Below are 17,665 nucleotides of genomic sequence, written 5' to 3'. Positions count from 1 at the left end.
GGGGAATACTTTTGTAATTTCTCATTAAGTGGGATGTTAATTGTAAATATTTTGTATATTGTTCTTTATCTGATTGAGGAAGTTTCTGTCTGTTCCTAATGTGCTGAGTGTTTTTTTTTTTGAATGGCTGTTGAATTTTCCTCAATGCTTTTTCTGTATCTATTAAGAGGATCATGTAGTTTTACTCCTTTATTGTTATGCAGTGAATTCTAATTCTAATTCACTAAGTGACTTTCTAATGACAAACCAACCTTGACTTTATTTGGTTATGATGAATAAACCTTGGAAAATGTTTATGGATTTGATTTGCTAATTTTTACATCTTCATTTATGAGAGATTAGTCTGTTTTTCTTTTGTGAAGTTTTTATTAGTTTTAATATCATAAAATATGTTGGAAAGGGTTTTCTCCATTTTTTGAAAGTGTTTGCATAAGGCAGATCCTATTTCTTACTTAAATATTTGATAGATTTACCTGAGAAACCATCTCTTGTAGGAAAGGATTTTTTAAATTGAGGGTTATTTAGATTTTCAGTCTTCTGTGTTTGCTTGGTAACTTGTATTTTTTTTTTTCCTTTTTGTCTTTTTTCGTGACCGGCAACGGATCGCAACCCTCAGTGTCGCGCCTGTACCGGACCGGGACTGGCAACAGGATCGCAACCCATGGTGTTGCTCCCACACCTCGCTCAGCCAGTGAGCGGCCGGTCTGTATATGGGATCCGAACCCTCGGTGGGAGCGCCGCCGCGCTTCCCAAGCGGCGCACTGTAGCAGTGCGCCACCGGGCCGGCCCGGTAACTTGTATTTTATAAAAAAAAATTTTCGGGCTGGCCCAGTGGCGCACTGGAGAGTGCGCCGCTTGGGAGTGCGGCGGCGCTCCCGCTGAGGGTTCAGATCCCATGTGGAGACCGGTTCCCACTCACTGGTTGAGCGTGGTGCGGGTGCAACACCGAGGGTTGCGATCCCGTCGCTGGTCCCCGGTACGGGCGCGACACCGAGGGTTGCGATCCCGTTGCAGGTCAGTAAAAAAGACAAAAAGGAAAAAAAAGTTTTTTTTCATTTCATCTAAATTGTAGAATTTTGCTGTAAAGTTATTTCTATTGTATGTTATTCCCTTAATGTCTGTAAGATCTGTAGTAATGTCCCATTTTAAAATTTATAATACTAGTAATGTGACTTTTCTGTCTTTTATTCTTAATAAGTCTTGTAAGGGATTTATCAATTAACAGTTTCAAAGAACCAATTTTTGGCTTGTTAATTTTTCTGTTGTCTTTGTCTCTTTTTTATTTGTTTCTACTCTTCATTATTTTCTTCCATCTCTTTACTTTGCATTTAATGCGCTCTTTTTTGCCTCTTGTGGTATCCATTTAGATCATTGATTCTTTTCTAATGTAAGCATTTAAAGCTATAAATTTCCCTCTAAGCCTTATGTTAGCTCCATACTACAAATTTTCATACATTGTTTTTCATTTTATCTATTTTATAATATATTTTGTAGTGTTGAAGAGACTTTTCTCTATTCTTTCTCAGCTCCTTTGTTAAAAAGTGTCTAGTTAATATGTAGGTCTGTTTTCTTGATTGTTTTATCTCTTGATTATGGCTCAATTTTTCCTACTACTTTGCCTCCTGCTCTTTAATTGGATTCTGGGTATTGTATATAAAATAATACTTGAGATTAGTAGTGATAGTATTTTCTCCCTGGAAAGACTCTCTTTTTTCTCTCCCTGGTTGCTAAGTTGAGGTGTTTATCTCTTCTGTATAATTAGGTAGGAGTTGAGTTGGATAGGTGATAATTTAGTGCTTTAATTAATATCAGATCATCTAGGTTTTGGGGTGAGTCAGTTCCTAACTCAGCCGAGTTGAGTGTGAGTATGGCAAGACTGCAGGATATCTCATTGCTTTATAGTCTCTCCCAAGACTTCCTGTCTTGCCATGTCCTTAGCTAAAGACATCTGTGTTAGACTAGCTTTGTTCTTGGGGCTTCTTAGATTCCAGTTGCCCATGCATGACCATTAAAATTTTAGTTGACTTCTCCTTTGGTAAGCCCAATCCTGTGTATGGAACCTAATAAAGAAACATGAGGAAGTGGTCATGCATTGTGTATTTCTTAAGCTGGATTTGTTATATGTAATGTCTATTGTTTTCATTTCTTTTTCTTTTTTTTTTTGGCTTAACCTCATAACTTTTACCATTATTCTATGTAAAATGAAAGTTAAACAGGGTTTTACAGAAAAAATTATGATTCAGTACTTTGAACTGTACAACAAATGAATGTTCATTATAAAAGAATTAGAATGCACAATTAGGTAAAATAGGAAAATTTAAACATTACATGTAATTACATCTAGCAGAACATTTTAACTTAAAAAGGTTCAACATTTAGCAAAAATTAAAAACAGAACGTGGTGTTAACTTCATAGGAAAATACAAATAGCTAGAAAATGGCAGAGAAATTCATACCTAAGATGTCAGATTTTAGAGTTCCAATTCTTGGATACTACACTAGACATCCTCTGGCTGGTTTCAGATGAAATGGGGAGAAATGGGTGATATATCACATTATATCAGCAATAGGTAAGACATGGGTGAGGTAAGACAGGGTGGTGATTAGAGTGGGATGAGGTGGAAGGAATAACCCAGCATGATTTCCAGTTTTCTGGAAGGTCTGTGAACACTTTGGTCTGTATTCAGTAAATTAAATTTTTTAAGACATACATTTTTTATTGTATGTATTTCAGGTGTACAACATGATGTTTTGATATGCATAGTGAAATGGTTACCATAGTCAAGCAAATTAACATATCAGTCATCCCACATAGTTACGTGTGTGTGTTAAAAACCCCTAAAAACTTACTCTCAGCAAATTTCTGGTATATAAGACAATATCATAACCGTAGTCCTCATGATATACGTTAAATCTCTAGACTTGTTCACCCTGTGTATCTGAAATTTTGTGCCATTTGGCATAGCTCCCCCCTTTCAACCTCCATTCTCCACGTTGCTATTATTGTTTCTATGTATTTGCCTTTTTTCTTTTTTTTTAACATTCCACATATAAGTGAGATTGTGCACTGCTTTTCTTTCTGTGTCTGCCTTTTTTTTTCAACCTCCATTCTCCACGTTGCTATTATTGTTTCTATGTATTTGCCTTTTTTCTTTTTTTTAACATTCCACATATAAGTGAGATTGTGCACTGCTTTTCTTTCTGTGTCTGCCTTTTTTTTTTTTTTTTTCCTTTTTGTCTTTTTTACTGACTGGTAATGGGATCGCAACCCTCGGTGTCGCGCCCGTACCGGGGACCGGCAACAGGATCGCAACCCTCGGTGTTGCGCCTGCACCGCGCTCAGCCAGTGAGTGGGAACCGGTCTCCACATGGGATCCGAACCCTCAGTGGGAGCGCCGCCACTCTCCAGTGCGCCACCAGGCCGGCCCGTGAGTCTGCCTTTTTTGACATAGTATAATGTCTTCCAGGTTCATTCATGTTGTTGTAAGTGGCAGGATTTCCTCCTTTTTTAAGGCTGAATATCATTCCATTCTGTATATATACCACTGTTCCTTTATTCATCTGTCAGTGGGACATGTAGGTTGTTTCCATATCTTGGCTATTGTGAATAAAAGCAGCAAGAGAAAAGCAGCATGTCATATATAAGATAACTCTTATTACACTGTCAGTGGGTTTCTCAGCAGAAACCTTGCAGGGCAGGAGAGAATGGGATGAAAAGAACCTGTCTGCAAAGAACACAGTCTGGCAAAGCTGTCCTTCACAAATGAAGGAGAAATAGAATTTCTCTGACAAACAAAAGCTGAGGGAGTTCATTACCACTGGACTTGCCTGCAAAGAAATGGTAAAGGGAGTTTTTAAAGCAGAAACAAAAGGATGCTAATTACTAATACGAAAGCCTATGAAAGTATAAAAATCACTAATAAAGGTAGATACATAGTGAGATTTAGAATAATATACTTTTAAAAGTTCATGGAAAAATTTGTACTATCTTTTAATTCTGTTTTTCCACAAACTTTTTGAAGTGCCCTCGTTCTCTAATACTGTAGTGGTGGTGTGTAAATCACTTATCTCTAGCATGAAGGTTAAAGGAGAAAAAACTATTAAAAATAACTATAGCTACAATAATTTGAGATACACGATATAAAAACATGTAAATTGTGACATGAAAAACAGAACAGGGTGGAAAGTAAAAGAATTTTTGAATGCAATCAAAGTTGTTATCAGCTTAAAATAGACTATTAAAACTGTGAGATGTTTTACATAAGGCTCATGGTAACCACAAAACAAAAACCTATAGTGTATACACAAAAGATAGAAAAAAGAATCAAAGTAAATTAAAACCACAGTGATGTATCATTACACACATATTAGAATGGCAAAATTCACAACACTGCCATCACGAAGTGCTGGTTAGGATGGGGAATGATAGGGGCTCTCATTCATTGCTGGTGTGAATGCAAAATGGTACAGCCACTTTGGAAGTCAGTTTGGCGATTTCGTACAAAACTAACCGTGCTCTTACCTTTTAAGTCTTGCTTCTTGGTATTTATGCAAATGAATTGAAATCATCCACACAAAAACCCGCACATGGTTGTTTCCAGCAACTTTATTCATAATTGCCAAAACTTGGAAGCAACCAAGATATCCATAATAGGTGAATGGATAGATAAACTTAGTAATGAAAGAAGCTAATCTGAAGAGGCCGATACTGTGCAATTCCAACTATTTGACATTTTGGAAAAGGCAAAACTATGGAGACAGTAAAAAGATCAGTAGTTGCTAGGGGTTATGAGAGAGGGAGGGATGAGTAGGTGGAACACAGGGCATTTTTAGGGCAGTGAAACTATTCTATAAGATACTCCAAATGGAATGGTGGATAATGTATCATTATACATTTATCAAAACCCATAGAATGTATAACACTGAGTGTGAGCCCTAACGTAAACCATGGACTTTTGATGATAATGATGTGTCGGTGTAATTTCGTTGACTGTAACAAATGTACTGTTATGGTGTGGGGGTGTTGATGGTGGGGGAGGCTGGGAGGAGGCAGGGATGTATAGGAACTCTTTGTACTTTATAAAAGCTCAGTTTTGTTGTGAACCAGAAACTACTCTAAAAAATAAAGCCTATTTTTGAAAGAAGTTTTAAAAAGATTTTAATGTCACCTTAAAATCTGTATCAAAACATATTTTTAAAAAAACTGGGGTAAATATTTGTAAATGGATGACAAGTTCAAAAACTGATCTGTAAATTAAAAAACTTGCAAATCAAAAGGAAAAAGACAGCAGTTAATAGAAAAATAGTCAAAAAGGAGATTAATGCACTATAATAAATAAAAAGTTACCCCCTTTAAACCTATTAAATTAGCAGATGTTAACATGTAGTGACATGGTATGAAAAAATACTCGCTTATAAATTCTTGGTGAAACTAAACATTTTGGGAAGGTACTTTCATATGTATTTATAAAAATTTAACATTCATATTCCTTTTTATTCAACATTTCCTCTTTGAAAAATGTATCCTCCAAATATGTGTGAACTGATATGCAAATACACAGCACAAAGATTTCTCTAGATGTTTTAGCTGCAAGTAACAGACACTACTGATTCAAACTGGCTGAAATAGTGAGGATATTTATTACCTCTCATAGCTGGAAAGCCTATGGTAGGCCAGACTTCAGTAGCAGCATTAATTAATTAATTAATTAAATTTAATTTAATTTTTAATTTTTTTTTAAAAAGATGACTGGTAAGGGGATCTTAACCCTTGACTTTATGTTGTCATCACCACGCTCTCCCAAGTGAGCCAACTGGCCATCCTTATATCAGGATCCAAACCTGTTGCCTTGGTGTTATCAGTACCACACTTTCTCAAGTGAGCCTCAGGCCAGCCCAAAGTAGCAGCATTTATATATGAATAATTCTTAGGTTAATTATCAGTTCCTTGCCTCTGTTTTTAAAAAATGTTTTCTAAAAGTTCTGTTCCCCAATAAATTATTAGCTTAATTTAAATTTTTAAAATTTTATAATGAATCTTTCTTTTTATAATCTATAATTCTAAATTTTGTCATATCTGACTGAAATTAATGAACTGTGACCATACTGGTCACTTCTGATAAGTATTTATTAGAGGAATAAATAGTTAAAAGATATGAATAATTGCACAGTTTCCTCCATTTCTAATAGTGGCTTTGTTTATTTAATATCTGCTTCAGGAAACAGTAAATTTTAGTTCATTGTTCTAAATATATTTTGACCTTTCTCAGTTGTACCTGTTGTGACTTGCCAACTAATTTTCAAACTGAGGGACAAAAAAAGAACATAACTTACTTGTGTAGTGGAAGACTCTTCTGTCCTCTAACAAAATCGTCATCATCTGTTCTCTCTTTCTGATTCATCTGTTTATCTGAGGGCTGCCATTTCACCTTTGTTGTGTGGTATTATATGACATAGTTATAGTGGTGCATGGTAGTGGTGAGGGGGACATAAGAAAGTCTGACTTATTCTACATCTCTGCCATATGTGTACATTTGAAGCTTGGAAGCTGTAGGACATGTGTTCTTTTAAAAAAATTTCCCTAAATGTGTAGAGAATTATAAAACAATGTATCCTATATTTAGAATAAGATTGTTTAACGATGTCATAAGTATGTATGCATGTATTGAAACAACAAACCACCCCATAAAAATGGACAGTTGAAAAAAGTTTTAAAAATTTAGTTGCATGGAATTGAGCAAAGTAGTCTCTTAATGACCTTTTTCCTATTGTCTGTGATGTTTTGTTATTATTTTGTGTATTTGTGCCCCCTTATTTTCTTGATTATATTTAGCCTGTTTACCTAAAATGGGAAGAATTAGATAATTTTCTAGGAAAATATAATTTATCAAAACTGACTCCAAAAAAGTTATCTTAACAAGTCAATTTTCGTAGAAGAGATAGAGAAATGTCTCAGCATAATCCCTAGAAAGTTATTAACTGCAAATAATTTTACAGGAAAATTCTACCAAACTTTTAAAGAATTTGCTATTATAGTACTGCTTAAACTTTAACAGAGTGTAGAAAAAAACAAAAATTCTAGATTGTCATAACAGTAATCACAGAACACACGTAAGTCTACAGGCTAGTATTGCTTGAGACTACCCATGTAAAAATCCTAAATAAGTAATTTTATCTCCCAGTTTCAAAGCCAGTATTGTGCTTAATGGGAAAATACTAGAAGCATTACCTTAAAGTCAAGAGTAAAACAAGAATATCCATTGTCACCACTGTTTTATCAAAGTGTGACAGAAACCCCGAAATGATTAATTAAATCATGCTGCATGATCAAAATTAGGATTAAGAGTCACAAAACAGATGACCAAATATTTGCAACACATACTGTGAAAGGACTAGTACCCCTAATACATAAAAGTCTTCTACAAATCAGTATGAAAAGCAATCAACACCAGAATAGAAAAATGAGCAAAAGAACAGAACAGACTATTCACAGAAAGCAAATACAGTGTGAACAAGTGTGAAGCTGCTCAGTGGCATTTGTAAGAGAAATGCAGATTAAAACTATACTTGTGGAGATCGTGTTTTTACCTGTCAACAGTCACACCATGGACATCTCCATACCATTTATATTGTTACTGGGAATGTAATTTGTACAACCTCTGAGTGATAATTTTAGCAAAATCCATCAAAATTGCAAATGCACGGACCCTTTGACCTCGCAGTTTCTTTTAAGAGTCTGTTCAGACATGATTGGAAGTATGCAAAATGTGCAAGATTAGTTGTTGCAGTCTTGTTTCTTAAATCAAGAGAGCAAAAATAGCCTGACTGTGCACTAATGTGGGATCATAATGTACCATAATGTAATATTATGCAGCTAAGTGATAGGCAGATAGGTAGATATACAAGTAAATAATAAGGAAACATATTAACATAAACAGTCTCTGATAGAATAAGTACAGTAGACCCTTGAACAACAGGTGTTGAACTTGCATAAACAAAGGGCTGACTTTTCATAAGCATGGGTTCTATTAGTTCTTAACTAATTAAATACTTAACTGGTTAAGTTGCTTAACTACTTAAGGAACAGTGTGGGGGGAAAGTTACAGGCAGATTTTCAGCTGCTCAAGAGGTAGGCACTTCCAGGCCCCTCGGTATTCCAGGGTCGTCTGTAATATAGAAGTTCAGAACTGTTTCACCATTTGTATGTGATGGGGTAGGGGCACAGAACAGAAATATGTTTGCTTATACGCTTCATACAGTATTTCTGGAAAGATATACAAGGGACTGTCAACATTAGATGCCTTTGGGAAGGGAAATTGTGTGACTAGAAGGACTATTTATACCCTTTTGTGCCTTTTATATATTGAAGCCCCCCATATTAACTAAAATAAAGCAGTTATATATTTTGAATTCTTGGGATTTAAGTTATCTGTGTACTATTGATGATAATTACGAACAGAAACAACCAGTTTTATTATTACTTGATTAGAAGTTCTGGAAATACTTAAACATCTATTTGTAAATTTAATCCTTTTGTTTTAGGATCTCCAGCAGAACTGTCTCCTACTACTCTTTCTCCTGTTAATCATAGCTTGGGTAAGTTGCCGATACTTCTCCTTACTGCTTTTATACTGTATCACCTACTTAGTAAAAGTCATTTCTGAAAATTATTTTTCATATATGTGAGAAAGTGTTCCCAATGAATAAAATTATGCAAATGGTTTAAGTTAGTACTATTTAAAAATGGTATTGTTATCACGCCCCAATATTACTCTCTTTGTACATATGAGCATAAGGAATGAATAATCTTTTTATTTGTTGAAATTATATTCTTTATTCATGGGAAATTTTAAAACCTGTTATGGCTAGATTTTCATGGGTGTGTTTTATTTTATGTCTAGTAGTAGGAGTTATTAATGAGGTATGTGTATAAATATATTCACATATGCATATCACATAAATGTGTATATGTGGTATAGATGATATATATATGAGAAGTGAATGTGTGTGTACATATATATGTGTGTGCATGTGTATGTTTCTGTAATTTATTTTTAGCCCTCATTTTATCTTTCTGTTTCACAATTTCTCTTCAGTTTCTCCACATTCACAATTTATTCTACAAAATTGTCTGTTTTTTTTCTTTCATAATATTCCTTATGATACATTTTAGTTAAAAATACAGAAGTTAAATACATGTGATCTTGGTTTTCCCATGAAATAAGTAGTGTCTCGACTCCAAATTGTTTCCGCTTGCACACTCTCGTGTCTTAGTACATTCTAGTTCTTAAGAATGCTTAGATTTTCTGTTTTTATAACTAGGGTCACTCACCAAGAATTGCGTGTTAAAATAGACAAATGTCAAAAATATGTCATATTTTGTATCCTTTTATTGTGACAATTTTTCCTCTTTTAGCTTTCAACTTACTAATCTTTGCTCCAGCTTTTTTCTACTTTATCCTACCCAAAATTAGCTTTCTTATGCATTTTAGAAATGCACAAAGCGTGGCAAGTTGACTTACTTTGCATATGGAATTAGACTAAAACTACTGGAAAACAAATAATCCAACATAAAGTGACTAAATGAGATGGAGGAAATTTGAAAAATTGAAAATCCAGTATGATCTATGGAGTCTGGAGTTCTGTAAGAAAAATAGGGAAAATCTCGTATTATCTGTGGAAACTGATGTACATGTTATGTCTACTTCCTGAGCTGTTGCTGGTGTAGGCTGGCATAGAGTATGTAAACATGATGATATTCAATCTGTTTTTGGCTTGAGTTGTTCACACAACATTTCTCCCTGTTTTTCCCCCCCTCAGATTTGCAGCCAGTTACTTATTCAGAACCTGCATTTTGGTGTTCAATAGCATATTACGAATTAAATCAGAGGGTTGGAGAGACCTTCCATGCATCACAGCCCTCACTCACTGTAGATGGCTTTACAGATCCATCAAACTCAGAGAGATTCTGCTTAGGTTTACTCTCCAATGTTAACCGAAATGCTACGGTAGAAATGACGAGAAGGCATATAGGTATGTTCTATTTTACCATATCAAGAGCTTGTTGCAAATAATCGCCCAGCATCTGTCAGTTTAAGTGCACAGGCTTCGCTACTTTTAATAGATCCTGATGATTCTTCATTCTGCAAACTCTTATCTTCAACTATTTTAGCATCCTTGATACTGGGAAGTCTTTCAGTAGATAAGTGTGTTAAAATAATTTTAATTTGGGCCGGCCCAGTGGCGCACTGGGTAGTGCGCCGCTTGGGAAGCGCGGTGGCGCTCCCGCCCGAGGGTTCGGATCCCACATACAGACCGGTTCCCGCTCACTGGCTGAGTGAGGCACGGGAGCAACACCGAGGGTTGCAATCCCGTTGCCGGTCCCTGGTCCGGTACGGGGGCAACACTGAGGGTTGCGATCCGTTGCCGGACACGGAAAAAGACAAAAGACAAAAAAAAAAAAAATTTTAATTTGCTGAGTCTCTACCAGTCCTAAAATTGTCATGTTCAGATTTGGGGGTTACAATTTTTACAAATCATTTTTTTCAAATTTACAAATTTTTTTCAGTTTGTTTATATCTCCTGAATTTTTTTTTTCCCCTTCAGTGAGTGTTCATATATTAAATCAAATCTGCTCACTATTAATCTGAGTTGAGGTACGTAAAACAAGAACTTCCGTTTAATATACTTCAAAATATAATTCAGAGGATCTCAAAATATGGCCTGGGAACCTCTAGCCAAGTTTTTGCAGCAAGTTTTTGAGGTCAAGACTATGTTCATAATGGTACCAAGATGTTGTTTGCTAGTTTTTCTCTCATTCTCCCATGAGTGTATTTTGGACTATTCCAGAGGCTACATGACATTTGATTTTGGAGAGGTGAAATGTAGATCTGATGTAAGAATCTAGCTCTTTTCTGTTATGCCAGACATTAAAGAGACGTAAAAAATTTGAAACATTGCCACTCTTCTAATTTTTTTTTATGTTGGAAATAGTTTTTCATAAATATTATCGTTATTAATGTTATTATTTATGTTAATTTATAATGGGTTTATTATTTAACAGTGAGGTGAGAAAGTTTGGGAGTCACTAATAATTGAACATCATTCTAGTCACCTCAAGTTAACTTTGCCTCTGTTTCCTTTGGATTAATCATCATCGTCTGTAAGAAATAATGGTGATTACCAAAGAATTATTTTGATACTGCAAAATGATAGTGACTAGGAGGTCAGTTTCTTGGCTCCATGGGGTAGTTCTCAAATCTTGTTTCATGTATACATTTGGACAATCTTGTTAAGGTACCCAGCTGTCATTGTATGTAAGGAAGGACTTTGAATATCCATGCCTACTTTAACTAAAATAGTTGGGGGGGGGGGTTGTATGTGTATTAATTGGGGTTCTGCATAAAAATTTAACAGGTTTTCTATGCCTTATTCACTTTTTCATCCAGGATTTTAGATTGCTATTAATTATTAGATCTTTTTACTTTTGAATTTCTAGTTTATTAGATGGCTTTGATCAGAGAATATAGCCTGAAAAACCTCTACTTTTTGGGCTTAGTGTTTTCCTAGTGGTCAAGCATGTGACTAATTATTTTACAAATATTCTATAATCTTAAAAGAACAGGGTTAACAGGCATGCTATTAAATCTGCCTTGTTCGTTGTTTTATTGGTTATCTTTTGCCGTGTAGCAAATTATCACACACTTAGCAGCCTGAAACAACATAAATTTATTATCTCAGTTTCTGTGGATTAGGAGACCTGGCATGGGTTAGCTGGTTTCTTCTCAGGGTTAAATGGGCCTAAAGTTGAGGGGTCAGCTGGGCTGTGTTCTCATCTAAGCTCACATGATGGTGGCAGAACTCAGTTCCTTGCAGTTGTAGCACTGAGATCCTCATTTCCTTGCTGACTGTCAGCTAGAGGTTGCTCTCACAAACTAGCTATGTTCCTTCCCACGTGGTCCCTTGGCAATGGCTAATGTCTCTTTGTGTTGGATCCTTCTCGCTCTTGCTGTGAATCACTTGAGCCCAGGACAGCCCATTCCCTTTTAAAGGATCACTGTATTTTAAAGGACCGCCAAAGAACATAGCTCTTTCCTGTGGTCAGCTGGTTTGCTACCTTAATTATGTCTGAAAAATCCATTAACAGTAGCACCCAGTGTTTGACTGAATAATAGAGGTGTGTGCACACCAGGGCTGAGACTGTTAGGTGCCATCTTAGAACTCTGCCTGCCTCTCACAGTTGCTTTTTTCCAGTCCTTACATCTAATTTTTTTGTGTGTGTTTTTGGTTTTTCAAATTCTGTAAGAGGTATATTAAAATTTCCCAGTATAATTTTTTCTTACCTAATCCTGCTTATGTATTAAGAGATTTAGTTGCCACCATAATACGAGAGGTCTTCAAAAAGTTCATAAAAAGATTTATATTATCTTTCAATTCTGTTTTTCCACGAACTTTTGGAAGTACTCTCCTGTGTAGTTTTAAAAAGGGCAAATGACTCAACCTCTTAATGTTTTTTTTATCTTTTTTCTTAACTTTAGTTGGATCTATAAGGAAAGACTTACGGTGAAGATATATTTGTCCAAACACTAGTTAATTCCTTCAGATTAACTCAATTTTTTTTTTTACTTATTTTAAGGTGATATATAATTTGTATGAAACTTTTACTATCCATGTGCTTTTCTACATTGTTTATATATTTTTGAGAAGTATATATTTCTTTTAAAAATCAGTCAAATCATTTTAAAAAAATACTTGGAAAAATGTATAGTGATGTATTTCAAAGTTAGACTTCAGAAAAACATAACTGTCAAAAAGGTCATGGAAATTCTTCATATCATTTTAGAATTCCTCCAAGAAGAGTCTTCCAAAGTCACACTGAAATAGTAAATGTTATAAACTAATCCCATATGTATTTTGTTTTAGGAAGAGGAGTGCGCTTATATTACATAGGTGGGGAAGTTTTTGCTGAGTGCCTAAGTGATAGTGCAATCTTTGTGCAGAGCCCCAATTGTAATCAGAGATACGGCTGGCACCCTGCAACAGTGTGTAAAATTCCACCAGGTATGGATTCAACAATGTGAATAAATCTATCACATCAACTTGCTTAGTTTTTTTAGTTGCTCATTTTAGGAATCAAGAGATGATTTGCATGCTTGAGTTCTAAGATCTGTAGCCCTTTTAAAATTATTTTCTAATAATGATACTCTTTTTACAGTTTCTTTTACTTTTTTCAATCATAGGCTGTAATCTGAAGATCTTCAACAACCAGGAATTTGCTGCTCTTCTGGCTCAGTCTGTTAATCAAGGTTTTGAAGCCGTTTATCAGCTAACTAGAATGTGCACCATAAGAATGAGTTTCGTGAAAGGGTGGGGAGCAGAATACCGGTATGAAATCCATATTTTCTTAAATTTCTACCATGTACTTATTTTTTTATTTCATTCTTGCATCTTCTGGAGTTCATTTGTATCTATTTTCATTGAGTTTATGAAGTCAGGAGATCTTTATGTAAAATAACGAAAGAAAGTTGGAGGCCTCTAGATTCAAAACCATTCCAAATTACTATGCTGGCATTATAGAAGATATGATTAAAAATGTACAGACATGCATTTTGACATAATGTAGAGTGTTAGATACCATAAAAGGGGGGTATTTGAAGAGTTATGTCAGTTTATGGAAGGAGGGGTGTTTTCACTTGGGACTCAGGGAAGGCTTTCCTGGTGCATGATCTAGGTTCTGAAAGATGCATAGGACTTCAGAAGTCATAGATGAGGGTGGGAAATGATAATACTGGTAATAAAATAGCAGTGCAGTCTGAAGTATAGAAAGTAGAGAAAAATAAGGGTGGGCAAGTAAATCAAGACCAGTTGAAAATGAGGTTAACAGGTAGAACTTTATTCAAGAGTAGAAGGGGTACTTGATGTGTCCCAGGCATTGTGCTATGTTTTAAATACAGTATCTAAGAATTACTGTTTATGTTGTTAATCCTTCTTTATAAGGCTGAAATATAAGAAATTGCAATCTTCGTAGGTAGTAAATGGTTTAAACCAATACATATTTGGAAATAGGCTTAGAAGAGTTCATTTGCCCAAGGACACATTGTAAATGGTTGAGATGGTGCTGGAAGATAGATCTTCTTGACTTTTAACCACTTCTCTAAGGATAGTAGTAACAATTACATAATTGAGTTTTACAAAAACTAATTTATCAGTGAATAAGATAAACTGGGTTATTGCTAAATTAAACAATAGATTGGATTCCACATCAAAGAGAGGGAAGACTTCTTCAGCATATTTAAGAACAGAACTTAAGTAAAATACTTTAGTCTTTCTCTAACTCGTAATACTTACTGTCTGTGTGCCTGGTTAAGAAATATTCATATAGTAATTATATTCCTGCTTCATCCAGCAATTTGTTCCCTTCAGAATTTATTTCATTTGATTTGGACTTGATTCCCTATCTTTAAAAAGATTTGTGAGACATCTGACTTTTGAGGTGGTGAGATTTTAGGTCTGCTGGTTGAATACTTTAAAAATGTTTTATATGTCTTATATTTATATTCTAGAATAAAGACTTGTTACTATTTTGCCTAAGTTATATTGATAGAATAATTAATTTTATTTTGCTGTAGTTCTCTTTTGTTTTGATCATTATACCCTTTTGAAATGTGATACCTTTAAAGAATACTGAATGCCTTTCTTCCTTCTGGACTTGAATTGACCTGAGTTGATAGTAAAATTATATTCAAATGACATTATCTGATAATAACTTTTTAGGTTAGACATCTCTTTTGCTTCAAAAGTTTAGAATAGTGTAGAATATGGTAGAAATTTAATGGAATTAAGAGGGAACTATAGAGGGTGGGGAGAATTCCATGCATAGGTCTTCTTCTAAGAACAGTTTTAATTGTTGGAGAGATACTGGCCTTCTTCATTCACTGTGGACTCTGCCGTTCTTTACTGCAGAGATGAATTAAAATCTTTAAGTATAAAAGCCATAATATACAGTATGTTTTTATGGGTATTTGGAGCCAGGTACATCTGACTTTAGATAATCAAGTAATTTCCTGTAACATTTACAAATCAAAATGTCAGATACCCATTTGTGAACCATACGTACCTACAGAAACTTTGTCTTTAATGATGCTGGAGCCAAGGAAGTACAGCTAATCGTTAGGTTTCTAAATCTACTTTTTAGTTTCTTTAATGTCAGATTGATTGTCTGCATAAAAACTAGGAAATGCGGTAAACAGGGAATTTAGATGTATGAAGAATTCATATTTAATTGAGAAATATGTCTGAGTTAATTGAATCAGTACTGAAGTAAATAAATAAAGTATAGGGGGGTGGATAATACTTCAGGTACGTTTCGTGCTCAAATAAGAGTAGTGGCAGACTTCTTATACCTACTTCCTTTCAGTGACCTGGATTAAGATTTATTTCCCAAAGGAGAAGTGAGGCAGGGGAGGGAAGGCAGCTAGTACCATTATTAAGGCATCTACCACAGTGAGCAGGTCACTAGAGTTTACACCCTGGGAGAAGTCTGGGAAACCATAAAGAACCTACAGAATTATCTCACTCAGGAGAAAGGAAGCTTGCCATTTAAATGTTAATTCCTGTGTTGTTGGTTGAGGGCTGTTCCTGGGGATGTTAATTTCCTGGCACTTCTGGCCTGGTGCACGTGTGGGCATAGTAGAGGTTTATCAGGCACAGAAATTCAGATACCTGCAATTGGGAATTTGGCTAGGAGCACTCTGAAAAATCTGAAGAGTATATAGCAGGACACCGACACCATCTGCTACAGAAAATCACATCCTTAGAGATACAGTTTTAAATTATATTGGGCATGTGTCACTTGGAGATGAAGTTGATAATGGATTTATCTCATGTTCGAAGGACTGTCACAGTGAAGAAGCAAGCAGACTTACTGACTTATTCTATATAGCAAATACGACAGAATTAAAGTCAGTGCATGGAAGTTACAGGACGTCACTGAATAATTTGTGATTTCCAGAGAGTAGCCCTTTTTGTTGAAGTACAAGAAGTGTTTTTTATCAAAAGCCTGAGTGATGTTGCTAAAAGGGTTGTGCGTTGGCTTTGTCAAGGAAGGTTGAACTCAACTTTTAACATTCTGTGGTAAGAAATTAGCTTGAGTCAAAGTTCTGTTTTCTTTTGGTATACTTTAAATTTGGGGCTGGCCTGTTTGCTCAGTTGGTTAGAGTGCTGCCTTATAAAACCAAGTTCAAGGGTTCGGATCCCCACACCAGCTAGCCACCAAAAAAAAAAAATCGAACCCTGTTCTATTTTGACTCCATTTGATATTTGAGTATTTTCTTTTCTGTGGTTGATTTAATAAGTAGGATGACTGTAGGTCTCAGTTTGCTTGGGGCAGTGCTGGTTTACACTACTCCTCCTGGCCTGATTATTAATAGTGCCTACATTTTATCAAAGGAATTTCTGTAAATTTTTAAAGCATGTATCTTAACATAGCCATGTTCTTTGAATTTTACAGTCATTTTCTTATATTCTTTTTAACAGAAGGCAGACAGTAACAAGTACTCCCTGCTGGATTGAACTTCATCTGAATGGACCTCTACAGTGGTTGGACAAAGTATTAACTCAGATGGGATCCCCTTCTGTGCGTTGTTCAAGCATGTCATAAGGCTTCATCACCAGTCAAGTCCCATCAGTTGACTTAATAAAACAACTCTTCTGTCATAGTATTTGTGTGTGGTCCCCACGGACTGTTTACTATCCAAAAATTCAAGAAAGAAAACAGCACTTGAGGTCTCATCAGTTAAAGCACCTTGTGGAATCTGTTTCCTATATTTGAATATTAGATGGGAAAATTAGTGTCTAGAAATACCCTCCCATAAAGGAGGAAGAGAAGATTTTAAAGACTTAATGATGTCTTACTGGGCATAAAACTGAGTGTCCCAAAGGTTTATTAATAACAGTAGTAGTTATGTGTACAGGTAATGTATCATGATCCAGTATCACAGTATTGTGCTGTTTATATGCATTTTTAGTTTGCATAAATGAGGTGTGTGTGTGTGTGCTGCTTCTTGATCTAGCAAGCCTTTATAAAGTTATAGTACCTAATCTGTTATTCCCAATTCTCTGTTATTTTTGTGTGTCTTTTTTAATATATAATATATATATCAAGATTTTCAAATTATCATTTAGAAGCAGATTTTCCTTGTAGAAAAACTAATTTTTCTGCCTTTTACCAAAAATAAACTCTTGGGGGAAAAGTGGATTAACTTTTGAAATCCTTGACCTTAATGTGTTCAGTGGGGTTTAAAGTCATTCTTTTTGTCTTTATTTACTGCTAAATCCCATTATGAGGAAACCCTACCAAAAATCTTTCCAAGCCTCTTTTATCTGTTCCCACTTTTGTCCTGATACCAAAACAGTGTGTGTGACACTATCACCAGTAATATGAGGGTACTTGAAAAAGTTAATGGAAAGATTTGTATTATTTTTTTTTCAAGTACCCTTGTCGTTGCACTGATAACTACTGGTACCAGTTAATTCTGGGATACAGTAAAAATTCATGTGGAGTAAGTCCCCTTGTCTTACAACCAAATTTCAACAAATAGTAATTGACTTGTATAACCTATTGAGCAGTCTATTGATTTATTCTTCCACGTTGTAAAAAAGGCACAGG

General features: G+C 35.2%; 1 protein-coding gene across 1 annotated transcript in view; it reads left to right on the top strand.

The window, feature by feature from the left end:
* SMAD2 (SMAD family member 2) overlaps window positions 1–17,254 on the top strand; it is an 85,648-nt gene extending 68,394 nt beyond the window's left edge. The window contains exons 7-11 of the mRNA XM_008578659.1: window positions 8,542–8,595; window positions 9,820–10,032; window positions 12,922–13,059; window positions 13,239–13,383; window positions 16,534–17,254. Of these exons, the coding sequence (XP_008576881.1) occupies window positions 8,542–8,595; window positions 9,820–10,032; window positions 12,922–13,059; window positions 13,239–13,383; window positions 16,534–16,657 (674 nt within the window). The 3' untranslated portion in view covers window positions 16,658–17,254. The remainder of the gene's footprint in view (window positions 1–8,541; window positions 8,596–9,819; window positions 10,033–12,921; window positions 13,060–13,238; window positions 13,384–16,533) is intronic.
* The last annotated feature ends 411 nt before the right edge of the window (window positions 17,255–17,665 follow it).

The sequence above is a fragment of the Galeopterus variegatus genome, unplaced genomic scaffold (genome assembly GCF_000696425.1).
Source record: "Galeopterus variegatus unplaced genomic scaffold, G_variegatus-3.0.2 Scaffold1736, whole genome shotgun sequence".
Lineage (NCBI taxonomy): Eukaryota > Metazoa > Chordata > Mammalia > Dermoptera > Cynocephalidae > Galeopterus > Galeopterus variegatus.
The sequence above is the reverse complement of the archived record's forward strand: the minus strand, read 5'-3'. Positions and strand labels throughout refer to the sequence as shown.